The following is a 26,824-nucleotide window of genomic DNA, read 5'->3' on the forward strand; positions in this document are numbered from 1 at the left end:
TCCGCCAAGATCAGAAGTCATATAGCTATCTAATTACAGAATTTCTATTATTAGCTATGAGATATTAAAATCTATCACTTTGTCCAAATGTCACATTTGTTTTTTTGTTTCAAAACGTAGCAAATGTAATAGGTCAATTTGTTAAACAAAATCATGGAAAGGTTTTCTTCCTACGGTGGATATACACACACAAACAGTCACACCCAAAGGCACACCACAGAGATCAGGCTTTGCTGAGACTGAAGCATGATGAACCTTGCCATGAGAAAGCAATGGAGCAGAGGGATATGAAGCGCTCAATACCCGTTGGAAGCACCAAACGGCACCATGGCTGAAGAGGCGGCACGGGAAAGAACACAGCAGAAGCATGACAGTGGCTACTCATGCGAGACTACAAAGTCATAAGCAATGCTATGAAGGCATCTGGGGGTCCTAGTGTCACTATGGATGGAAATAAATAATAAAAGGTGGGAGAGTATTAGTTGGAAAAAACATTTTGGAGGTTTAGTTAGCATTAGAAAAAGGTCAAAGTTTCACTGCTTTGTATGAAAGTGAAGTGAGAACAAGAGAAATAGCTAAGACCTATGTGACAAATAGGAATTGATTTATATATAATATATATATATTTCTTTGGGGGGGAGGGTTTGGGAGATAGGGACGGGGCAGTTTGGTTGGAGCTTTGACCTTTTGCTTACCATCATCCTGATCAGGTTTAATCCTTCCGTCTGCCAAGCTCCCCTTCCCTGGTGAGGGGGTCCCCATCTGAGGGGTCACTTTATATTTTAATCTGCCTAGCATTCTGTGCTTTTTAAGGAGAGTTGTTCGTTTGAAGTGAGCAATTGCTTTAAAAATACGTCCTCTAGCCATCCCCCAGCTGGAGGAGGAAGACTGAGAAATAAACCTACTTCTAATATCTCTTTTTCCAAAGAAATGGGCTTTAGGTTTTGCAGTGGAAGATAATTCAGTTTTACGACGCATATGTTTGGGTGGTGCATAACTTGGGTGTCCCTTTTTCCGAGACTGTCCCTGAGTGGTATAGATATGAGACAGTCCATCAAAGAGTGCCTTCAGCTGGCTGTTCTTAGTGAGACTACTCAAGGAGGGCACACTGGACTGGCTCGAAGAACTCTGGGGAGAGGTAGAAGAAATGGAAGGGCTGGACTTTTGTGAACTGGGGCTCTGACCAGAGATGGGGGTTGGGGGTGGAAGTGAAGAAGGTGGAGGTTTTAGCTTTTGTGTGGTACCTGTAGCCAACACATGAGAAGTGCATGACTGTTTCTGAGAGACCTTTTTCCTTGGACGATAGTGCTTTGAAAAGTCTATTATTTCACCTCGTGATCTGCGACCATCAGGCGATGGTGTAAAAAACTTAGTAAGGCCATCAATGAGCCCTCTGGTTTTCTTGTTAACTTTGAGTGTAGAGGCAGAAATGTAGGTGGAGGTGGTGGTGATTTTGGTGGTGGCACCAGGCCGAGTGGGGTCTGTAACAGCCAATCTGCTGCTTGAGTCCTTCCCAGATGCAGCATGACCAGATGAAGGTGTGGTACAGACTTTAGTCTTTTGACCCCTACCAGGTGACCCCCTTCCTGTGAATGCATTCATGGATCCTTCATCACTGGTTACAGACCTAGGCAAAAATTTAGAGAATAGTATCAGCATTTAAGAGAATTATAAGGTTATCTAAAAACAAATAGTAACTAGATGCATTCGGTGTACTAAAATGAAACTTCGCTGTCACTCTAGGAGCTGCTTTTGTGTGTCACTAGCTAGATGTTTCTCTACTTAAGAAAAGGTAGCAGGAAAGGCATCTGCATGTCAGAATTCTCCCAGTGTCCCTCCAGCAGCAATGAGAGAATCCATGTGGGCCTGAAGACAATCTATAGTAAACACATTTTCTGGAAGAGACACGTAATGCTTTTAGTAAAATTAAATAAAAATAAGCTACTCATTACATTGTCACAGGTAACTAGGTTTCCTCAGTCTCTTCTTTAAAGTTCTAAAGGAAGTAAGTCAAATGTGTTGTCCAGAAGCAAAAGAATAAGTTTATCTACTCTCTAGTTCAAAGTGTTCTTTAAATTACTTTATAGCAATAGAAGTTGGGTATGTCTATAAATTTGTGCTTAAGAGAGAGAGAAAGAGAGAGAGAGAGAGGAAACTTTAATAGAAACTCTCTCCCTCTCAGCAGTTTATGTTTAGGATAGTAAGATAGCCAATAATACTCTCTTAGGAGAGAAGACAATTAATTGCAATACAAAATATTGCTGAAAAAAAAGGACAATAGCAAAACTGAAGTAATGATTAAAGAAAAACTATAGTGGGTCAGACATGACATGGAGAAAGTCTGGCGAAGCAGCAGCACAATTACCATGGTCATTATCAGACACTTGGCATCAGAATCTATATGCAATGGTTTTGGATGCTCAATTCTGCCCATACTGCTGTGTGGTCCGAGAGACTGCTAATGAGGTCATTCCATTGAGGCAGCTGCAGACATGAACAGTAGCTGATTGCCTTCACCTCAGGCTAGTGGTTTGTATTTTACAGTGGAATTTTACATAATGGAAACATCTGAATGTGAATTATGGCAGTGCAAAGGTCCAAGAATGTATTTTTAAAAATGATCAATTTAGCTAAAAGCTTATTATTGAACAAATGGGATCCTGAAGATGAGATGATACTGAATTATAAAAATATCTTAAGTATTAGAAATAGAGTAATAGCACGTTCTAATGGTCATTTTGAACATTATGATTTAACGAAGAAATTTCAGCAGTCAGATAAATAGGGCAGAGACCGATAGGCTCATCTGAAACAGCCCAGCTTCTAGGGCTGGCCCATGTCTGAAGCTCAATTCAGTCATATCTGGTTAACATTAGAGATCGCAAGTGTTTTTAGAAGATACAGCGTGGGACAGCAATAAATAACTCATCCAGTTTAAATGTCTCACATCAGAATGTTGCATTTGAATCCTATCTGGACTCAATCGCACAGAAATGACAATATGCGTATAAAGCATGTAAAAAGGAAAACAACCTAGACTGTCTTAAAAATTCCTAAGCTGAAAGGACAATTTTGGACAAACAAAAAGTTAGGATTGGTGCCAGATGCAATGTTCAGTCGTGCCCTTGGTTTAGAAAGTTTGTATCGTAATTTCAGTTTCTAAAAATTCAACCCTTGAGGATAAATCCCCATTTCCAGAACAATGCTTACACAGGATGAATGGGAAAACATAATAATTTCTACTTTAAAAGATGCTAATATGAAAAATTTTATTCATAAATGTTTCACGTTTAACAAAAATTCAATTAACATCTCTACTTAAGGGGTCTTATAAAGTTATAGGTTTATAAAGTTAAAAGGGTCTTCTAAACTCTAGAAAGAATTCTGCTCTGTTTCTCCTTTGAGAGACACAGATACAAGAGAATATTTTTGAGGAAAGGCAACATAAGGAACAGTTTCTTGTAAAAATAAGTATGATTTCTGGTTGTCTACGCCGTGGAGAGCAGCAATTCATTTCTGTACCAGAGACCCTACCTTTCACAAGGTCTGAAGGGAGGAATGAAGGCCTATCGCTAGAACTGCTCCAGAAATGCAAGGCTACGGATTTCATTGAAAATACTTTATCTAATGCTGATAGTCAAAACTATTTTGTACATAGGTTAAAAATACACATTACGTTCACCTTTTATATTTTCTCTACTTGTCACTTCAAATAATTCTTGCTGATACTCTAGGAGGCTTTATTGGTAACTATAGGCAAAGGGGCTCTGGTGCTGAGGTAGATAAAGTGCTCAGCTGCTAACTGAGAAGTCCGTCTTCAAACCCACCAGCCACTCAATGGGAGAAAGATATAGCAGTCTACTTCCATGAAGATTACAACCTTCTTTGGGAACTTTATGGGGCAGTTCTACTCTGTCCTATAGAGTTACCATGAGTCAGAAGGGACTAAACAGGAATGGGTTTGGTTTAACTGATATGGCAAAAGGATAGTGGAAATGAGGTTATGGAGATGTGTGGACCACTGCAAATACATTATTTTGTATGCACACACATATTGCACACATTTGCAAAATGCTCCTATCTAAATCCTGAGGCAAATATCAGGACAAGTCTGCAAGTTTCTCCTAAGGTCCTATTTCATAAAAGGTGTCTTTAGAAAATTATTATACCAAATTAGTATACAAAGTGAGTTTTCTTTCTAAAATACCATCTAGAGCTGCAAAGAGATTTACTATATTAAAACACAAAAACCAAACTCCTCACCACCACGTTCATTCAGACTCATAGTGACTCTATTTAAAACAGACTAGAATTGCTCTGGAGGGTTTCCAAGACTCTAAATCTTTATGGGGGCAGATAGCCTCGCCTTTCATCTGCAGAAGGGCTGGTGGGTTTCAACCCCTGACCTTGCAGCCCACAGATTAACCCACAGCACCACCAGAGTTCCTATAAGAGAGGGCTATCTTTCTAAAATACTGGCTGGAGCTATAAAAGAGATTCACTGTGCACAAGACAGGGACAAATCCCTTGTTTTGAAATTTCTCTAAAAATAATATAATCAAACTCTTCTAATGCTCTTAGATTCTAAAGTAGACTAAATGATTGTTTCCAATTCTTACATTCTGCTTCTATTTTGCTGCTTAGTTTCAAAACTACTGGCAATAGAGGACCCCCAAATACCAATTATACTTTAAGATGTTGTTTTAAAAATTCTGTCACAGCTTATGCCGAGGAGAAAATTCCTCATCCTTTGAATTTATAAAAATGATGCTAAAAAAGGTCTATTGGAATCTAAGGGTATAACAATCATTTGTATGTTAAAGCACAAGATAAAAATAATTTTTTGATAAGATCTCAACCTACAACAATCGTTGCTTTAATTTATTTTTCGGTCGTCCAATGGGTTTTGCATATCGTCGTTTTATTTGTGCAGCTTTCTCATGGAGTAGGTTTCTTTCCTTTTTCTTTGGTCTGCAGACTTGGCAAATCCACATCCCTAAATTGATATATATGTATAAGAAAAATATTTTAATTTTTCATTATAGAAGATATTAAATATAAACTACAGCTTTAATAAGCTATCCAAGGATGTTTAAATGTGGAACTTTATTCCAGATAATGGATCATTCCTTTCAGAAAACCAAGGAAGGTCAAGGTGAGAGCACAGGGGACTGACCTTATCTCAAAACCCTTGTTCTCAACATGCCTCCAAACTCTACCCTTCCACAGAAACACATAAGAAAACGTGTCCCTGACAGAAAGACTCTGATTCTGGGAAACATTTACAACTCAACACATTTCTGGAACATGTCAAAAAATATTTATCTCTTTCTGGATATTTTAAACACATAACTTTTAATTTGTTAAATTTGAATTTAATAATTAAAATCCCATCTGATATAGGGATATAAGTCGATGGATAAGAATTTGAAACACCAGGATAACCTAAGCGTACAAAAGCTTTTAGACTATCAAAGAGGTCATATTTCAAATCAGTAAGGAAAAAATAAAATGATTCAAAGTAAGTAGTGATCGAACAACTAGCTATCCATCTGGAAGGAATAAAATTATTTCCTATCCTTACAAAAATAAATTCTAGGCAGATGAAATATTATACTATGAAAAAATAAAATGTTAAACTATCAAGAAAAATATGTGGATATTTATATAGTTGAAGTATGACTGGCATTTAAGACTGAAGCCATAAAGAAACAGACTCATGATGGATTTAACTACTTAAAAATATAAAAGAGCTGCAAATCAGTAAGAAAAAAGTGAAACCCTCACTAGAAAAATTATCAATGGATAAAAAGTAGGCACTTCACAAAAGATGATATACAAATAGCTAATAATTCTATGAAAAAGGTTCATTCTCATTACCAAAGGAAAAAATCATTAAAGATATTTTTTCTATTATCAAATTGGTAAACATTTTAAAGGACTAACGTTCTGTTTCATTAAATCAGAGACACTACTATTCAGATACATCAGATTTCAAAACTGTGTCTTGGATGGTGAGCACTGGCTACAATGTAAGAAAACAGGTTCTCCCTACCCTAGTGGTTAGTATGAAAACAGATACATCTCATCGGCATAGCCTGTGATCCAGCAATTTCCTCCCTAGGAATTTATCTTAAGGACATCATTGTGGATTGAAAACATTTGCAATGTCTATCATAGGGGGCTGATTAAATACAGGATGGTTCATTAATACAGGGGTTTGCAAAATCAAGCATTTTCAAGAACCCAGATATAATATATGCGGAGTAAAGCAAGCTGGGATATAAGACTAAAGGGGATAGTGAGACTGCAGCAAATTGGAGCAGGCATGCCTGATCTAAAGGACTCAGATTTAATTTTTAAAAAAAATAATGGGCCAACAAAGCCTATCTGTGGCTTCCAACTACATTTGTAACGCCTTCTCTTTACAAAGAAGTTTTAATACTCATGAAAAAAACTATGTTTAGGGGAACATATAATTATGTGAGACTATTATGATATTATTCTCTCTCTTCCTCCCTCGCCCTCTCACTGCCATCAAGTGGAAGTCAATTCAGTGACCTTAGAGAACAAGGTGGAGCTGCTGCTGTGGGTTTTGAGACTGCAACTCTTGGTGGGAGTACAAAGCCCTGTCTTTCCCCCAGGAATGAGTCCTGGTAGCATAGTGATGATACTTTAAGCTGAGATCCACAAGGTTGACATTTCAAAAACACCAGCAGCTCCAAGGGAGAAAGATGGGGCTTTCTACTATCATAAACAGTTACGTCTCAGAAACTCACGAGGACAGTTCTACCCTGTCTTGTACAGTTGTGTTAATAGTACTGACTTGATGGTAGTGAATTTGGTTTGAGGTTTCTCCCATGGAGTGGCTGGTGATTTTGAACTGCTAACCTTGCAGCGAGCAGTCCAATGCATATAACATATGCCACCAAGGCTCCTTACGATCTATTATTGGTGGGGGGGGGGGAGGGGGGAGAATAAAACTACTAAAACACATATACAATGTTCCATTCCTTTTTTAAAAAGGGATGGGGATTTTCCAAATGATTTTTCTTTTTGTTCCTTTTTGCTTATCTGCATTTTCTAATCAAAATACCAACTGGTATCCAAGAAAAATGGGATAGTTTCTTGTATTACCGTTTCACTACCACCAAAACTAACTAATTTTATACCTATGAATACTGTATTGGGTAATATGTCTAGCTAAAGTTCTAACAGAGAAGAAGCATGTAGAGAGGGCTGTCTTTTTTATCCGTATGGCTGAATTCAGCGAGTATTTAAGAACCCGCTTCACCCAGTGCGTCTGGGTGTAAGTGTAAGTGTTCACCTTTTGGCATTCTGGACAGTGGTGGGTCACAGCATTCCATATGGAATCCTCTATCACAAGAATCGCAAAAAAGCATGTTATCCTGTAATGATAACAGAGACCACATGAGACGGAAATCAACCGGAAAGGCCTAAAATGCTTCTATTAGCATACTGATCATACTTTAATATAGTGAAGAAACACCCAGATCTCTGCTGAGGTTTGACATCACATGTATTTAAATTTCTTAAAGAGAACATCCTTAGCACTACAAATTAACTAATTCCCTGAAGCTTGGCTACTGAGAGACATACTTACTGCATTTTTGCCTTGGATTCGACATGCACTGCATGTCTTGCATTCGATACACTGCCACCTTAAGGCCTTTACATTTGTTGTTAATTCAGGACAAAATTTCAAACAGGATGGATGCCCTACAAGAATAAAAGGCAAATTGCTTTATGATAATGGTGTCTTGGGTTCTTTAAATTCTCATTCTCTAATATTTAATAGAAAAAAAAAACAATGCTGCCAGCCAAAGAACTGTAGGAATTTGAAAATATCAGAGATTTCAACCAGACTTTTCTTTCAGCCATTTCCCTGGCAGTAATCGAATGTCTTTGCAAATGATTTCCCGGATAGCCATCTGGAAAATGTACTGATACCAATCTCAAATCTTTGAGAATCTGAGGTAACTTATGTTCAGATCATGTTCTCTCTCCCAGATCAGTGTCATCAACCACCATTTTCCAACAGTCTCTCCTGATCTGGTGATCTGTAATGGGACAAAATGAAATTCAAAGGATTTTTGTTCTCTATTCATAATGAAATCAGAAAACTTAAAATAATGGCTAGCTAAAGTAAAGAAATGAAATGGGACTACTTAACATAATAGAATTACAAATGCAAAACAAAACAAAACTCCAACAGTATTCAAAGAATAATTTCCCGTTGTTGGACCATCTTGCCCTTCACTCTTAAGTGATATTTTAGGAGGAAGGAGCCAACTGAGGGACAGGGAGAAGTTGAAGGGTGCACACCAAATAGAATTCTTAAGTGGAATTCTCTAAGAACCAATCCCTCAGCAAGTTCCAGCCACTTAGCCCGACTTTTCGGTTTGTCTACACTGTTTAGGGCACACCGTTACCTAGTAGTTCAGATACCAGCCTTTCTGCTTATTTCACAGGGGAAAATTGGAGACATGCGAAGCATCACCATTCAAAGAACCAGAACTGACTAGATGGCTTCTGAGTTTGTTTGTTTGTTTGTTTGTGTTTGAGTTGAGCTACAATACTAACAAATCCCTCCAAAAGGTTTGAAGACGCTGGAAAGTAGTTCAGGTTTTACTCGTACCGCCTTTTACCACAGAACCTCCCAACTAGATTTTCTTTTTTCTAAGTCTGGTCTTTAAATAGTAAGAACTATTAGTAAATCCACGTGAAAAGAACTTAAAACAGGGCTGCAAAAGTAACCTGAGGAGTAATAAAAAAAGCAGATTCTGCAATTCCAAAATTGTTTTCTAATTTCCCGACTTTGGCAAGCTCATTGTTTAAATATGTATTTTGGATTGCTGCCAAAAAGTCCCTAAAGCTTAACAGGTGCTTCATAAAATTCCACCCACCGGAGAATTGGCTTTTTGAAGTAAAAACATTCAAAATCAATCATCAATATCCTTAATAAAAGCACACTATTCCTGAGTTTTTCTCAAAAGGCTAAACATCTGTATATAAGATGTGGAGAAACTAAAATGTCACAGGATTATGATCTTAGGCAGGAGAGACACCCAAGCAGATGCGATGCATTGAACCTATGACACCATTCTTTCACAAAGACCTCTCGCTTTCAAATTAATGCTTAGGGGGAGGAGGGGCTAAAGTATGCAAAAATTCGATCAATCACCTCTTTTTCTGCTCTGGAACAGCAAACAAAAGACAGCTTACTCTGACTTTTAGATGCCTGCTCTGAAAAGGGTCTGGGGAGGTCTTCTTTGATCAAGTCCTCTTATATAAAGGGGATGGGGGAAAGACTCAATTTTTAAAGAATAGCAATTTAAATTCCAGCCTCAAAATGAGTTCCCTTGCTTTAAAAGTATACCATTTACTTTTTTTCTTCCCCTTTTATTACTTCCTGTAAGTCATACATCACTGGCACATATGACATCAATTCCAGGCACTAAATTTTTCTCTGTATTAAAATATGCTCTTGCACTTTGTAGCTTTATATTCAGAAACTAAAGTGATTCACACTACATTACAAATTATTATTCTCACATATATCCTATGAAAGGCAAAACTAAAAAAAATTATATATAATGAAAATTAATGAATTTCACCAATCAATCAAGGCCAAGGAATATTCATTCCTCTGCTTCATGGTTTTGTTAGGCAGCTACCTTAGGGACAAAGGGTTGTCCCTCCCGCATCTGCAAAGGACCACATAATGGGGTTTGGGGGGAGGGAGGAATCAGGCACCCTATTAGACACCTGTGGGAGAAACCCAGAACTGAGCATATTCAGACACAAGTCCCCTAGGCCCAGGTAAAACCAATACCCTGGGCACACTCACTTAGGTACACCACACAGGTGGGCCTGAACTCATCTAATGGAATGGGCCAATACCTTCAACTAGCCAGGGGGCAGCACAGAATAAAATTAGGGAGCACACCCCAGCCTACTCTCTTGCTCACATGGTTTCTTGACCTCTTGGTCCCAGTTCCACACGTGTTGAGTGTTCTTTTCCACATTGTTTTTCTTGTTCCCAAGGGAGAGGAAGGAGGTCACTAGCCTTTACAAACTAAGAATGGCCTCTACCTGACTACCAATAAGAAAACAGGGATCTCAGTGCTACAAACACAAAGAATGAAGAAGCAGCAGCGAAGAAAAAGACCATACCCTACAATCTCCAGAAAGGAGCGTAGGCTTGCTTCCTTGCTTTCTTGATTTTATCCCAGTACGACCCGTGACAGACTTATGGCATACAAAAGAACTGTAAAATAATAAATTTGTGCTGTTTTAACCACTAAGTTTGTGGTCATTTAATGTAGCAGCTACAGAAAACTAAGACCATAGGACCAGCTGTTCTTCCCTCAGTGAGCACTGCGGGTGTAGTGAAGAGAAAGACACCCATGGTGCCCACTCTTTCAGACGGTGCTTTGTATTTCCTGTAGTGAAAATAATATGCCCATATGTGTAACATGGGAAAATTGTGAAATTTAAAAAAAGTAGTTCCACCACAGTGTGCCCAAGTACAGCTTGGAAAAGATATATAAAGGGTATGCTATTTGTGTAAAATTACTGTAGTTTAGCTGGGGAAAGGATTTAAACAAGAATTAACATGTGTGCTAATGTGGCTGAGGACTATGGGAGAACCTAGCAGGAGACCAGGAGAAAACGTCTCTAAAGAGAGATCACTTGAGAGCTGAAGAGTGGGTCAGGGAGGAGACATGTGCAGACCACGTAGCAAGCACAGAGAGAAAAGTTCAATACAACTTAACAGTACACATGAAGTGAACAATGAAGTACGATGACAGTAGCAGAAGCCCAGTCCAATTTATAATTTATCAAGGGTTCATGACGATGGGAGAGGGAGGAAAAATATAGGAACTGATACTAAGGATACCAAGAAAATGTTTTGAAAATGATGATGACAACTTATGTACAAATGTGTTTGACACAATTAATGTATGGATCGTTTTAAGAGCTGTGAGAGTCCCCAATAAAATGATTTATTTAAAAAGTATTATATATGCACGGGTACATAAGCAAATGTGGCGAAGAACGCTGATGGTGGCCAGCTATCGAAAGAGATAGTGTCTGGGGTCTTAAAGGCTTGAAGGTGAACAAGCAGCCATCTAGCTCAGAAGCAAAAAAGCCCACATGGAAGAAGCACACCGGCCAGTGCGATCACGAGGTGCCAAAGGGACCAGGTATAAGGCATCACGCAAAAAAAAAAAAAAAAGATATGTGTGTGTATATGTGTGTATATATGTATATATATATATACACACACACACACACCATATTGAATGAAGGGGGAAGTGCAGAGTGGAGACCCAAGGCCCAAGTGTCGGCCAATGGAGATCCCCTCATAGAGGGGCTTAGGAGAGGAGATGGGTCAGTCAGGGTGCGAGGTAGTACCGATGAAGAACACAGCTTTCCCCCAGATCCTGGATGCTTCCTTCCCCCAACTACCATGATCCGAATTCTACCTTGCAGGGCTGGATAGGGCAGAGGTTGTACATTCGTACATATGAGGGCTGGAGGCACAGGGAATCCAGGGTGGATGATACCTTCAGGACCAGGGGTGTGAGGGGCGATGCTGGGAGAGTGGAGGGTGAGTGGGTTGGAAAGGGGGAACTGATTACAAGGATCCACATGTGACCTCCTCCCTGGGAGAGGGACAGCAGAGAAGGGGGGGGGCGAGACTCCGGATAGGGCAAGATATGACAAAATAACGATGTATAAATTACCAAGGGCACATTAGGGACGGGGGAGCGGGGAGGGAGGGGAAAAAAAAAGAGGACCTGATGCAAAGGGCTTAAGTGGAGAGCAAATGCTTTGAGAATGATTGGGGCAGGGAATGTATGGATGGTGATAAGAGTTGTATGAGTCCCTAATAAAATGTAAAAAAAGAAAAGGGAAAAGAAAGAAAGAAAAGAAAATGATTAGGGCAAAGAATGTACAGGTGTGCTTTATACAATTGATGTATGTATATGTATGGACTGTGATAAGAGCTGTATGAGCCCCTAATAAATTGTTTAAAAAAAAACAAAAACTTTTCCCTAGCTTGTATAACTGACTGGTGTGTAAGCGGCTGCTTTAAGTACTTATACTTCAAGTACTAGTTGTTGAAACAGAAAACCCCTGAGGGGAGGAGCTGTGATTGGGGGAGGGAGGGGAGGTAAGGCAGACAGTAAAAGGTTCGGATGTTTTGGATATTAGCTGTGAAGTGTTCGGGGCATCCGAGTGTGCAAGTCCTATACATACTTTGATGCAGGGATCTGAAGTTCATGAGAAACAGTGCGGCAAATGAAGAAATCTAGAAGGACAGAGGCCTGAGGGAAGATTTAGGAAGCAGATAGGGAACAAGTCTAGCCAAAGACACAGAAGAAAACATCTGCAGGACAAAGAATTTTCAACAAAGCCAAATAAATGTCAAAACCTGATGGCTCTATTTTGGACACTGAAAAGAATCCATTCGATTTGGTTACATGGAGGACACTGGCAGCCCAGGCAAGTGAAACAACAGGCCCAAAGCGAGATTTCTGCTTCCTGCTTCCTTCCTTGGATAGCACTTCTACTTGGTGTATTTGAATAGTGAGTGGAAGGGTTTGCCAGGCTTGTCTCCTTCCCTGGCATCTTATCTTTAGGTTTCATTTTAGTCAAATATCTCCTTCCCAGTCAAATTACTGTTTGAAACTGGGTGATTAACCAACTGTCCTTTGTGATATCTCCTGAGAATGCAATTAAAAAGTAGTCATTGTTTTCATATCCCTCTCTATCCATTTAAGGCGCCCTGGCGTCACTGTGAGGTGAGCGTTGGGCTACTAACTGCAAGGTCAGTAGTTCGAACTCATCAGCCACTCCGAGAGCACTAAAAGGCTGTCTGCTCCTGTCCAAATCACAGCCTCGGAGACCCTCTGTGGGGTCTCCACGAGTCGGAACCACTTGATAGAAACGTGTTTTGTTTTGCTTTTCTATTCATGTACTTGAGTTCTAGGGGTGCATAGCAGATTGTGCATTGGGCTACTAACTGCAAGGTTGGCAGTTTGAACCCACCAGCTGCTTTGAGGAAAAGGATCTCACCTTATGCTTCCATGACGACCACAGCCTTGGAATCCTGGCAGGGCAGGCCTACTGAGTAGGAATCAAATCAATGGCATAAAAATGACAACATGCCCATTTACTATACCAGTGAGCTACCTCTGTGAGTGGAAGGCAGGCAAATTTATTGAGGGTTAACACATCATAGAGACAAAAACCAGAAAAAAAGCAGTCTCTTCAGGTCGGGCTGACGTTGTAGCCCCCAGCCTAGCTTCCTTCACTGTGCAAAAGCCCGTTCCTCACTTCGCTGCACCGCATCAGCTGTTCTTCTGGTCCAACGAGCCTCCACTTAGTTTGAGGCTATAATTTTACACTGCACACTTATCTTGGATTTGCTCATTTGAAAACACACATGCCTACAACTCATCTGTAAGTAACATTTAACCACCGGGCAATCTGTGTAGCAGACGCAAAATTTCATTTGGTATAATATCTAATACTGATGTGAAGCTAATTAAAGATAATTTGGTCTTAATGAGCCAAAGAGAATATAACAGTGTTAATTTCAAAGTAGGCTGATCCATGAAAGTCAAGTAAAATCACTTACTAGTCCTGACAATTCCATAGGCATGTAGATTATCTAATGATTCTCACATTCATATTCTTAGACATCAGAATAATTCTTCATGTATGCCTAATGTTCTATAGTTCCCGATAATTTTCACATCATTCTCACTGTACCCACACGAGTCCTATAGGTGGACAGTGCAGACAATACCATCCTCCACTGACAGATCTACTGCAACTACAGGCAACACCTTGTTGGAAAACCATATTTGGGGGTCTTGGGCACTTCGTACCTCACTTCACATTCTTTACTACAAGGAATAATGATTTTTAAAAAAGAACTTGTAGTAACTACAGACTCCAACATACCAACTATTATGCAAATGGAACAGACCTGGGCAATGTTTCATTCTGTTACACATAGTTGTCAGGAGGAGTGAGAGTCAACTCTATAGCAACCAACAAGAACAGTCTATCAAGGTCACGACACTTTCACAGCGATACTAGCCATTGAGTTTGTATCTAAAGAACGAGGGTCTTGGTGACAGGCAGGAAGCTTAAGGAAAAAGGAGTTGTCCCTTAATGACCCAGTCAGCAAAGAAGAGCTATTTATATGCCTATAAATGAAAAGGTTCTTCTTAAAAATTTGGCACACACTAAAAGGCTATGGGAAGAGACACGCAGTAAAGGACCCAAAGCTTGAGCAGGCACAGCAAGGACAAGTCACAATCACAAGCACCTTTATGCACGCCCACTCAAAGCTTGGGCATGCGAAGTAAAGAGCCTAAGTCACGCCCACCCTTGAGCACATCCACTAAGAATCCACCAATACACACAATTATGCCCCCCAAATGGATGTGGAAGGAGAGCAGAAAGCAAATACGGATTAAGTCTCTCCCACTATCTGTTTGTCTGTCTGTCTCTCTCTCTCTCATTCCATCTCTATCTTCTTCCCTTGTCTTTTCTCCCTTCCAGAGATGGCACATTCTCCCCCTCTTTTGGCTCTGCCCCCCTCCACATGGTCTTCCAGAAATAGTCCATTTTGTCTGTGAGAATGTAATATCAAAAGCTGTATGTTCACTCATAAAGTTTACTGTGACTTGCAATCTTGCTTTTGCCATATGAATTCCTTCTACACAGAGAAGCAAAAACAAGGAAAACCATCCCATAACCTAACACTGGTGTCAGAAAGAACCAAATCAGGGTTATAAAGTAGACGCCTAATGACGTTCCAGACTTTTCAATTGATGCTATCATTCTTTAGCCCTTCTGAAAGTCAACAAGCAAAATATTCTGAGCACCCCAAAACATGCTGCTGTGATCTTTGCGCATAACCAGTCACTTTTGCTTTGACTGGATCATTTCCACCTCTTGGTAGCCATTGCTTAGATTGTGCTTATCTTCAGGATCATACCAGGAAAGTCATGTTTCATCTCCTGTTACAGTGCTTCAGAATCTTGAATTTAAGATTTCCATTGATAACTCTGCTGTCACCTGTAGCTAATCTAGGCACAATTTGGCATCTATCCAGCAGAAAGGTCTGCTCAACTTTTTCTCTTTTTTAGAATGATATAAACAAGCTGAACCAATTGAGGTGGTTATGGTGTTGACTACTGTTTCTGCCATGAATCGTGGGTCCTCTTCAATTAAGGCATGAACAAGGGTTTTCCCCCTCACAAATCAATGCGAATAGCCTTGTCATTGTAGGTTTCACCTTCAACATCATCTTGTCCCTTCTCAACATGAGTTATCCGTTTGTAAACTGCTTCTTTCTTTAGGGCATTGTCCCAATAAACTTTATTTTAAAAGCATTGATAATCTCAACTCTTCGACCCAAGCTTCCTCATAAGTGTGTTTGTTTGTCCTTTGATTGGAGCAGAATTCCTATTGTTCTACTAGAGGTCCCTTCCAAACATAGTCTCTTCTGTCACTGGATAAGTCCTCAAAACGAGATCCTGCTCAGATATGCTATGACAAGTTAGTCCACATTTATTTTGGTTCAAATGGTTTTAAAAATCCATGCATGTTTTTTTCTTAGCATTCATTTCCATGACCTTTTTGAAAGGCTCTTGTGCAAATGATACTTTAGATAAAGACTACTAGCACAAGCATTTTATGTTAAGGATCCCCCTTTATCGCTATGCATAATTTAAATTCATTCTAGAACCAATAGACTCTTGATTATGAGAACGTCACTGGGCCCCCAAGGCCAACTAGGGTTACCATCCAAGCTGTAATCCTCCTGAGGAACTAAGGAGACCATGATTAGCTGGGCTCACACAGTTGAGTCAAGCCAGGAGATTACATTACTTTTTTCCTCATGCTAATGAAAGTGTCACAACAAAACGTTTTAATATAAAACCCCCAGTTACCTCAAGTGAGCCATTATTTTATTTGAACCCTCCAATTTAAAGACAAACGAACAACAAAAAAGTTCACTCACCCAACCATAATAAATGTCTACAGAACACTTCCCTAGTGGTTGTGTTTGTTTTGTTTGTTTAATTCAAAAAGCCAATTCCAGAGTGGCAGAGTACACTTGAGGCAAGATTAAGCAACCGTCAACACTGAGGCCAGCTGCTACTGCAGAGGCTGGAGAAGCACTTTGAGTTATCCACTGTCCCCAAGAACAGAAAGTTGTGAGTTTCCATCATTACATGTGTCTGAGTCCAAGACCACTGGCTCTCTCCACCTGAAGGGAAGAGGGAACCAGCTCACAAATGGGCTCCAGCTCCATAATCCTCTGGGCAACATCCTAACCCACTCTTCTCTAGGTTTTAAAAGACAAAACAAAAGAGTATTTTTGGAAAGAGAAAATATAGCACTGCCCAAAGCTGGCCCAAAAACATTTTCAAAGAAAAATAAGAAAATTCAGGTGGGAAAAATTGCTGTGACTTCAAAATATACATGAGATCAAACCTGTCCTCTGGCGGGGCTTGAAAGGAGGGAGATTGATTACATCAGGAAATCTAAGATCTACCTCTTTAGAATTATACCTTTGTACTCTGTGAAGGAGGCCTGGAAGTTATAATCTAGCAGACAATGGTCTTGGGTTTCTATCAAGTTAAGTATGTCACCAAAAGTAAGGGACCATATGAAGGGATTCTTCCTCCTACACTTCAATGTCTTTTTATCTGCCTAAGCACCAAAACAAATCGTTATTAAAGAAATAAAATGAAAGAGATATTTTGAAAGTATGGCCTTAAAGTCACAAAGGTAAACCCTAAACAAGTGACTATCACTAAGTTGATAAGTCAATTACACAACAGAATAATGCATTCAGAATGAATCTCATGATAAAATATCCAAAAATAACAGAGCAGAATGGATGAGGGGGCACTACCTCACTAATATAAAGCAGATTGTTCCAATTTATTTAGCAGAACACTTAGATGATGTTTCCATGCCTTTTGTCACTCTCCATGATACCATAACCAAGTAAATAAATTCTGCTGAATTTGTAAGGCCCATGAAAAAGACTGTCAGTATACACTTCTCAAGCAGCGTTTGATTTGCCCTGTTTCCAAGCTATCCCCTCCTAGTCAGGTCCCGAAAGCTGATGAACCACATAAGGCTTTTCAAGTTAAACTTGTATGTAAGAGTAAGAATCATTACACAATTGTGTTATTTCACAAAATTTGAAGTAGTTCCTTTATTCAACCATCAAATAGCTGTTATAAATAGGGGTGCATACCTATAGCAATCAGGAACAACAATATCAAACTTGCCAAATAATAAGTGACTGACATTTGTTGTATACTTACCAGATCCCTGGTAGATTCTGTGCTGGGCTACTGACTTATATTACCTCACTGAATTCCCCAAAGCCCGTCAGTAGGTACTACCATGATCTTCATTATTTTAATGAAGAAACTGAAGCAGAGAGGGTAAGTAACCAATTCAAGGTACAGGAGCCCAGATATGGCTGATGTGAGATACATTTTGTTCTTATTCACTACACTACACTACATGACACTATGGTGCTTTGCAGGCGTGTGTGTGTGTTGTTTTAAGATAACTAAAGAAAGATTCATCATGAATTTTAAAAATAGTATTTTGAAAAGTTTCAGTAGACTACAAGAATATTTAAATATTAACATGAAGAGATAAAGTCCAATAATACCTACTGCTCAATTTGTTGACGTATGCACATATTCATATATACTTTTATATATATGGAGAGAGAGCAAGATCGTCTCATGTACCATCTGCCTAATAAGAGAGGACGGCTAGTAAAACCAATTATTTTAATATAAACAAAATTTGTACTTTAATTTCCATTATAAAACTGAAGGCGCAGTCTTAAAATTTTTTGGTAAAAAAAGGTGGGCATAAGAGCTACTGTGAAAACATTTTAGTATTGTTCTTGCCTAGCTATTCCTTGATTTCAACATTATCATCTGTGCAGAGAACTCTTTTCTTAACTAATTCCAAACAATTTGAATTTCTTTCATGCTTAGTAATTTACTGCTTACATAGTTTCCACAATACTGCTGGCTGTCCTTGCGATTTATTGTTATGTACCCAGAGTTGGGCTGTAATGTCACACTTCACCAGTAGGTGCCACGACCTGAAACAGGTACTCCAGAGCTCCAATATTCAAGCTATAGAAAGCAAAGGTGATTCTAGTTATGCTGAACTTAAAGTCTGGAATGTGCTACACTGAGTTTATATAATTAAGTCCATGATGGTGTGAAATTAAAGCTTGATTATAAAATATTGATAAAAGTCATAAAGAGACAAAGACACAGATACATCTCTGGATGAGGGAACTCATTAATATGAGGTCATAGTGGTTTCCAAGTATTCAGTCAGGACACTAGTTAAATAAAGCAATGTGACAAAGGAAACTCACAAATTCATGATTGGTGGCAGATCAACACATCATAATTAAAGGTCACACTACAGAAATGAAAGGGAACAGAGCCATGAATGGGACACACACATACAATATGTTTGACAGAAGCGCTTACATGACTGGTCTAAGGCCTTCCAACCAACGAGTCAGGGCATGATAAAAAGGCAGGACTCATGACTATGCAGCACCCAGTACTGTCCATCAGGAATACACCCAAGCAAGACCCTATCTACTCTGCCTGAAGGCAAGATCTTTGGTTATATGATCAGAAGGAATTTAATGGAGGCTTAATCTAGTAGGAACTCTGTAAATGGTATTTGGTGTTATCATTGTCATCCATAGCCTTAGGCAAATGGGGATACTCAGAAGTTAAGCTCTAATACAGGAGCTAAATACTCCTTCCTCCCACAGCCTCACCTTTACATTTAAAATATAAAACCTTTGCTGTTATCAAATAATTTTTGACAGAAGCTATGATGATGGGGGCATCACTGTACAAACAAAAAATGCCAACTTACCACTACTGCCACAATCTGCACAAGAAAGGAGTTCTTCTGGTTTCTTTTCACGGTTGGATTCTTTAGTCCCCAAACAGAAGCTACATATTGGAATGGGATCAGCACGAGGCTATGATACAATTAACATAAAAGAAACATAGTTAGTTCTCCATTTTAGAGTTTATAAGATTAACATGAAAAGCTTGGATACTGAGCAAATTAGAACTGCTGACTAAGGTATTCAAATCAACATTTTCTGCTAACAACAACACAATCTCTTAATTATTTGATCCTAAGAAGTCTTGGTGCCCTGGAGATGTTATGAGTTGGGCTGTTATCCATAAAGTTGGCAGTTTGAAAATACCAGCGGCTCAGCAACAGAAAGCTAGGGCGCTCTGCTCTCATAAAGAGTCCAGTCTTGGAAACCCACATGGGCCATTCTACTCTGTCCAATAGGGCCATGATGAGTCGGAAGCAACCTGAGGCCAGGGAGTTTGGCTTGGTGTTTGGAAGGAGCCTTGGTGGCATAATGGTTATGAGCTGGGCTGCCAGCCACAAGGTCAACAGTTCAAACCCACCAGCAGATCCGCAGAAGAAGGAAGAGGCTTCCTACTCTCATAGAGAGTCAAATGTCCTAGAAACCAACAGGGATGGCTCTACCCTGTGCTATAAGGTCACGATGAGTCAGAATTTATCTGATGACAATGAGTTTGGTTGGGTTTATTACCTGAATTTATGAATGCATAAGAACAGTATAAGATTGGCTCAAATTAGAAACAATTAAAAAAATTAGAAACAATTTATTAAACCAATTTATGAAATCTAAGACATTTCTACTTACATAAACTCAAACCAAACTTACTGACACCCTGAAATAAAACCAAGGATTCATTGAAGTCTCAATTATTCTCATAATCTATATGCCCATAATAAACTGAGTTATCACACACAGCAATACAGTCCATTTATATCCACTGGGTCAGGATCATTTAGACTTTATAAAATGTTGCAATGCAAGTAACCATTATTCGCCTATTAAATACTGAACATAAATTATGTTTTTAATGGCATACTAATATAGTTTGAATTTAAACAAGATCTTTAAAGTTCAGTGGGATCACTTGAGAATATCAAAACCCCCAAATCCAAATCCACTTCCATCCGGTTGATTCTAATAAAAAGACCCCAATACAGGCCTTTCTGGCAGTTAAGTTGTTGAGTAAACCACACCAAGTCACACAAAAGGAGATAAATTGCAAATCCCGGATATCACAATTTTATAAAAAAACAAAATTTTCTAACCACACTTTTATTCTTACTATGGAATGACTTTTAATAATGTATAAATCTACATATATTTTATTGTCTCCATTGTTATTTACTACTACCACTAGTGTGAACACTAGAGTTCCCATCGCTATGAATAGTTAGCTCTGGTCTGGTTACAGTGTGGTCTCCTCAGTTTGAACAGGTAAAACTAAACGAGAGCTAAAATCTCACTATTTCGATTCTTCAGACATATTGTTTGCCAGCCATCTTGAATGTTTCTGTGATTGATGTCTTTACACTTAAATTCATGGATTAAAAATTCCCAAGCAAGAAAAACCAGCATACTCATAAATGTTGTATAAAGAAAATTAAAAAACAAGATTAAATCCACATCAGTACAGAGTTAGTTACAGCCCGAATTAATATACCTCATTTGTCATTCACTCTATCCCAAAGACCTATTAAGAGTGCACTGCCTGGAAACACAGTAGGTATTTGCTAACCAATTAGTAAAATAAACATTTGTGAGCTTAAAATGTAAACAAATCAATTTCATCTCCAAGATAATTTTCAAATGGCTATAACGATTTTACCAAATGTCTGGTTTTATGATAACACTGTCTTCAAATCTAAATTCCCCTGATCACCAAACACTGGCAGGCATAACTATTTAGTATGACTGTTTGTTTTATCTTCTAATAGGAGGCTTCATTGTCTTGCCCCTACTTTCTGCTTTATTTGTTCTTTTAAAATACACAGGCTTTACTTTCGGAGGTAGCTATGTAAATGTATTTGTGTAGTCCCAGTTAAAAAACACAGTATAAAACACTCTGTGTACTAGAAAAACCAAAGAAAGGCTACAACAAACGCCAGATCACCAGCACTGCGTAATTATGGATGGATCTATAGTTATTACTTGCAAACACTCAGCTGCAGTACCGTGGGTACACTTTTGTTCCTTTAAATAGCAATTACAAGAACAATCTGGTTTTAAAGTGACAGTGCTCCTCTGACAGATTCTAGCGAAGACCCAGTCCTTGTCCTAATGGGATTCCTGCTTTCATTTGATAGAACAATGTTCAAACCATTGCTGTGTTCCTTGCAGTGATAAATAATTTACTAAAGGTCACGTATCATTCATGCGATGAAACAAATCCAAATCTTCAATTCCATTTTTCATTCCCAAATGAATTTTTAGCTTTAAGAATGACATGGCCATTAGCCGGCATTTGTGCTCATTTTTCATTTTTAACTAAAGGTAACACGAAGGACAAAGGTTGCTAGTAGTTCATGGCCAGAAAGACCGATGTCCAGGGCTCTGCCAGCAATAGAAGGCATACACGCCATCACTTCACGCTACATTCAAGTGAGCCCACCACACTGATGTATGCTCACCACCACTTATTTTAAAGATAACTATCTACCAGTACACTGTAAAACTACTGCATTATACGAAAATGTCTGCCATGCTGAATTATTGATAATTCAAAGTGCTTTTTGCTAACCTCAGTGTAGCTGAGTCTAATTAACTTTAAAAAACTGTCACTTGTATGAAATGAAACTTTTACAGTAATGCATGTAAAATGGGCCAATGAATTATTATGATTCACTACTCTCAGACTACATAAAACCGTTTCAAAAAAGAATCCAATGGAATAGATTAAAATGGACTGCGTCAGAAAAGGTACAAGTAAATGACAATTTGCTTTTGCCAAGTCTACTATAGACAAGTCATTATTGAAGATGTCTAAGAATAGAAAATCTAAATCTCCAAATTCTTAATTCCTTTCTTGGGAATTCCTAACCTGTTGCTCACACTTTCTTATCGTTATGCATGAACATGCCAAACCAACCCCAGAATTAATATTCATGGATTGATTTAAACATGAAAACATCCAAGAAAGTATGTGAACGATACTCTGGAAACACTTCCTCCTCACCTTCTTAAGCAATGATCCTGGGCAGCAGCATCCAGGCTCAAGGCTGTTCTCCGTAAATGATCTAACAATCCTTTTAGGTGTGCATAGTATCATCCCATGATTAGGAAGAAAATCAAGGACCCAATAATTAGGTAATTTTCCTAAAGTTGCACAGGTTCCAGTGTGGAACTGGGATTCCACAAGTTTGTCTCCTCTACAATCTAGTTCTCACACCTTTGAATACCCTCCCGGATTGCATTCGCTTCACAGAAAAGCAAATGTTTTCAATTATTAGTCCATGGGTGGCAATGAGTCTATTAATGTCTCCTAATCTCTTCCACCCAACTTCTCCATGATCAATGGCATGTTTAAAAACTATTAAAAATGTAACCACTAGTATGCTAAAGATTAATTACAATGTTTTTAAAAAGTACCTTTAGAATAGAGTAAAACTCATGAAAATCTTTTACCAAATGATCAAACTAAACTCAAACTTAACAAATTGACATATGCCTCCTAGAGGACACAGCACTACTTAAGCGATACTCTTATTGAAAATATTTGAGTCTAATCATAACAGACTAATCCAAATTGAGTACCTTGTAAAGCAACTAGGCCAGAGTTTTCAAAACAAACATATATAGATAGGTATATACATCAATGTCATTTAAGGCCCCCAAATAGGCAGATCTGTTGTTCTAGGAGATGAAAAGGAAATACAATGAATGAATGATCCTGGATCAGATTCTAATTCTTTAAAAAACATATCCATATGGTGCATTAGGGAATTAATGAACACTGAATATTTGGTATTGGATATTAAATACATTTTTGAGAGTATATGATTGTGGCTACATAGAAAAATGTCCTCATTTGTAAGAAATGTCTGCAACTTACTCTCAAATAATTCAAAAAACAATGAACCAAAAACTATGCAGTATCTGTATGTGTATGCCCAGGGAGAAAGTAAACATGGTGAAACATTACGGTTTGGTGAAGCTATGTAAAGGGTATGTGAGCATTCTAATATCAGTTAGATATTTTTAAAATTATTTAAATTTAAAATTTCTGCACATTTATAAATTTTTTTTAATTGAGATAAAATAAAATAACACCCCCTCCACTCTCAAAATATATACACAAGAGGATACAAAAATAAAAAACTCCAGAATTGTACTAAACAGAGCAGTACTTTTGTAGTACACATTTTTCCTGCTATGCAAGCATCAAGCAACTCACTCTGAGTTAGTGCACCCAGTGGCATCACCTGGGAAGGTTCTCGCAGGTCAAGTGAATTTGGTTTGTAAAAGCAATTTCATTCAAACCTCATTTTTTGTGATGGACAATTTAAGAGAACAACATGCGGCTGTGAAATTTTGTTTCCTATTCAGGAAGAATGCCACAGACTGCTATGATGTAGAACATCGCTTACAAGGCCAGCGCTGTGGGAAAAACTTAAGTGTACAAGTGGCTTTCACGTCTCAAAAAAGATGAAACGTTGATTGATGACAAACCATTATTCTGGATGTCCGTCAATTCATCGTGCATTTGGCATTTGTTCCACCAGGTCAGATTGTTAATCAAGCTTTCTATTTAATGGTTCTGAAAAGACTGCATAAGGGTGTGTGAGAACAAAGGCTTGATTTGTGGCAGACGGAGGACTGGTTTTGCCACCTCAGCAATGCATCCGCTCACGCAGCCATCTCAGCGCACCAATTTTTGGCAAAAACCAGCATGCTCTCTTGCCCCATGCACCTTACTCACCTGACCTTGCTCCATGGAACTTCTTTTTGTTTCTGTGAATGAAGAGGGACATGAAATGACAGGAATTTGATGATGTAGAAGAGGTGAAGAAAAAAATGAGGGAGGTGCTATCAGCCATCCAAAGAGAAGATTTTGAGAAACATTTCCAAAAATGGAACCACAGATTTGACAAATGTATTAAGTGTAATGGAGAGTACTTTGAAGGTGATATGGATGTTTTGTTTAAAAAAATTAAATACATTGCTTTGGGGGGAGGGGAGATTCCGGGTGGTTTGGGGTACCTCCTTGTAAAATGAATTATTATGTCATGGTATAAGGTATCTCAGTCCAAACAGCAGACTTGCAGAAAACAAAGGACCAAAGAGTTGTTAATCTACATACTAAGAAAATGCATGCATCAAAACTCCAGAGGAAAAAAAGCCTTAGTTTCTTCAAACTAAATATAAATGGAGGAAGAGGGGAAAGAAACATTGAGAGCTATTTGAAGGTGCTATTTTATTTTGAGATTGAGGATACTGCAGAGTCTTAAAATGTCTTCTAATTATGATAACCCAACCTACTGCTATTGAGTTGATTCTGAATCAAGCAAGCCTGTCAGCAGAGTAGACCTGCTTCACAGGGTTGCCTAGGCAGTACATGTTAATGGGAACAAACAGCTTCATCTTTCCCTGCAGTCTGAAGGGTCTGAATCCCTCACTGTGCCACTGGGCTTCTTTTAAAGCATGATAGAAACAATTTAAAATCAGGGCCAGGAAGGGCCCATTACAATGTGTGGTCTTTATTTTGATCATGATTCAAACAAACTATAAAGTAAAACAAATCATTTTGACCTAGTGAAGGAACCTGGAGGGGTGGAACAAGCTGGATATTTTTACCTACTAGGAATGGCTCCAGTTTGTTTTCCATAGGGGTTAGTGCAGAAGTAGTTGTCCAGCAATGGCATAAATTAGCTTAAAAACCAATAAATAAATAACAACAACAATAACTCAAAAGCAAAACAAACCATAAAAGCTCACTGCCCCTGAGTTAATTCTGACTCACAGTAACCGTATAAGGCAGGGTACAACTGCCCTGTGTGTTTCTGAGAAGTAGAAAGTCTCATCATTCTCCCACAGAGCAAGCGGCTCCTGGTTTCAAATCAGAAGGGGAGAGGCTAGATGTGGCCCACACTATGATGATGAAGATACCACAGTGTAGACAGTAGCTTGAACAAATTGGGCATCTGGGGTACTTCAAGGACCCATCCAGATAGAATCTTTTAAAAAAATCATTTTATTGGGGCTCATACAACTCTTACCACAATCCATATGTACATCAATTGAGGAAAGCACTCTCATACATTCATTGCCCTCATCATTCTCAAAATTCGCCTTCCGCTTGGGTTCCTGGGATCAGCTCATTTTCCAGATAGAATCTTCTAATGGTTAAATGATCTCTAAAGGCCCTTCCTCGCTCTGGTTTTAAAAGGAGCCCTGGTGGCACAGTGGGTGGGTATGGGGCGTAGGCGTTTGGTTTCCCAACCCTTGACCCTGCAGGAAAAGTTGAAGCTGTTTGTTCCCATTAAGATTTACAGCTTAGGCAACCCTGTGAAGCAGGTTCTACTCTGCTCTACAGGGTCGCTTGATTCAAAATCAACCCAACGGCATGCGTTGAGTTATCATAATTAGAAGATATTTTAAGACTCTCAGTATCCTCATTATCAAAATTTTTTTAAAATGTTGCTGAAGTTTAAATGTGTATGAAAGTATTCTGTAAACTATAAAGTTCTATTTAAATATTGTTACAGTTACTACAAAAGTCACTTTGATTATAAAGACAAAAGGACCAAGCAAACAACTTCAAGTCCTTAAGCAAACATCAGCAAGAGTGAACTGTTCTGGAGTTTAGAATTGTTCTGTAAAATACTTTGATTCTCTGTGGTCTCATCATAAATATTATAAATGGTAGAGGAATTTTTTAAGAGAATGAATTAATCAGGGAGCACCAAAATAGGGTGGAAAATGCCTCAGTGAGGAACATTAAAAGTTAAAGGGAAAAGATGTCAAAGGGAGAAAAACACAAACATAAAGTTTAAGGGACTAAAACCACCAAAATGCAAAACAAAACAAAATCAAAGATGAATATAAATCCTTAGCCCCAAGTGGCAAACAGCTCATATTTGGAGAGCGTACACTATATTTTAGCTCACACAATTTTCAATTCAGTAACTCCAAAACACGTTGTATGGAAAGGGTTTAAGACTCTTTCACAGTGTGTTAAGTTGTACACTTGTTTGTCCACTTGTACTGAAATCAAACGTTTACTCAGTTAGGAAATGCTTTGCTGTTTAACAAAATGCTTTCTCGCTTGTATGGAACAAAACACTGTGGCAGAGCCCTGGTGGCTCTTCTCTTGATCGACAAGTTCCTTATGATCACATAGCTCTAAAACACGGGGACTCGAGCCTACTGCCTCCAAACCCACTCTTTCCTTTCCTGGTGGTTTGCCCCTCAATTCCTCTTTGAGTGTGACTCTGATACCATCCCTTCGGAGAAGCTATCCCTGACCATCCTCTCTAACGTGACATTCTACCTGCACACCATTAGGTAGATTTCATCATACAAAGTCTATTATTTACATATTATTTATTTGCATGTATTAATAACATGTATTATTTATATATTATTTGCATTTTTTTTACCAACCTAAAAGCTCCATTGTGAGGCGAGAGGATTTGTTCATTGATAGAGCCTATCCTCAAGGTACTGGATATACTCATGTATAAGACAAGTTTTCCACATTTTTTTCTCCTGCGCAAGCTCCATTTTATTAAGTGGGATTTTGCAGTGGAACTGGGGCGCTTAAAAAATTTGACCGCCTGGGCCCGGGGCGGCTCTCTGGCT

General features: G+C 38.7%; 1 protein-coding gene across 5 annotated transcripts in view; it reads right to left on the bottom strand.

Moving 5' to 3' along the window:
* Positions 1–26,824, bottom strand: part of KAT6B (lysine acetyltransferase 6B) — a 273,044-nt gene that overhangs the window by 74,459 nt on the left and 171,761 nt on the right. For 3 of the 5 annotated variants that reach the window (XM_075533364.1, XM_075533365.1, XM_075533363.1), the window contains exons 4-8: positions 19,012–19,120; positions 7,625–7,740; positions 7,328–7,409; positions 4,864–4,996; positions 696–1,627 (exon numbers count right to left, since the gene is read on the bottom strand). In XM_075533364.1, the coding sequence (XP_075389479.1) occupies positions 696–1,627; positions 4,864–4,996; positions 7,328–7,409; positions 7,625–7,740; positions 19,012–19,120 (1,372 nt within the window). The remainder of the gene's footprint in view (positions 1–695; positions 1,628–4,863; positions 4,997–7,327; positions 7,410–7,624; positions 7,741–19,011; positions 19,121–26,824) is intronic. The other 2 variants (XM_075533367.1, XM_075533366.1) reach the window with 2 other exon arrangements.

This window comes from Tenrec ecaudatus, chromosome 16 (assembly GCF_050624435.1).
Source record: "Tenrec ecaudatus isolate mTenEca1 chromosome 16, mTenEca1.hap1, whole genome shotgun sequence".
Classification (NCBI taxonomy): domain Eukaryota; kingdom Metazoa; phylum Chordata; class Mammalia; order Afrosoricida; family Tenrecidae; genus Tenrec; species Tenrec ecaudatus.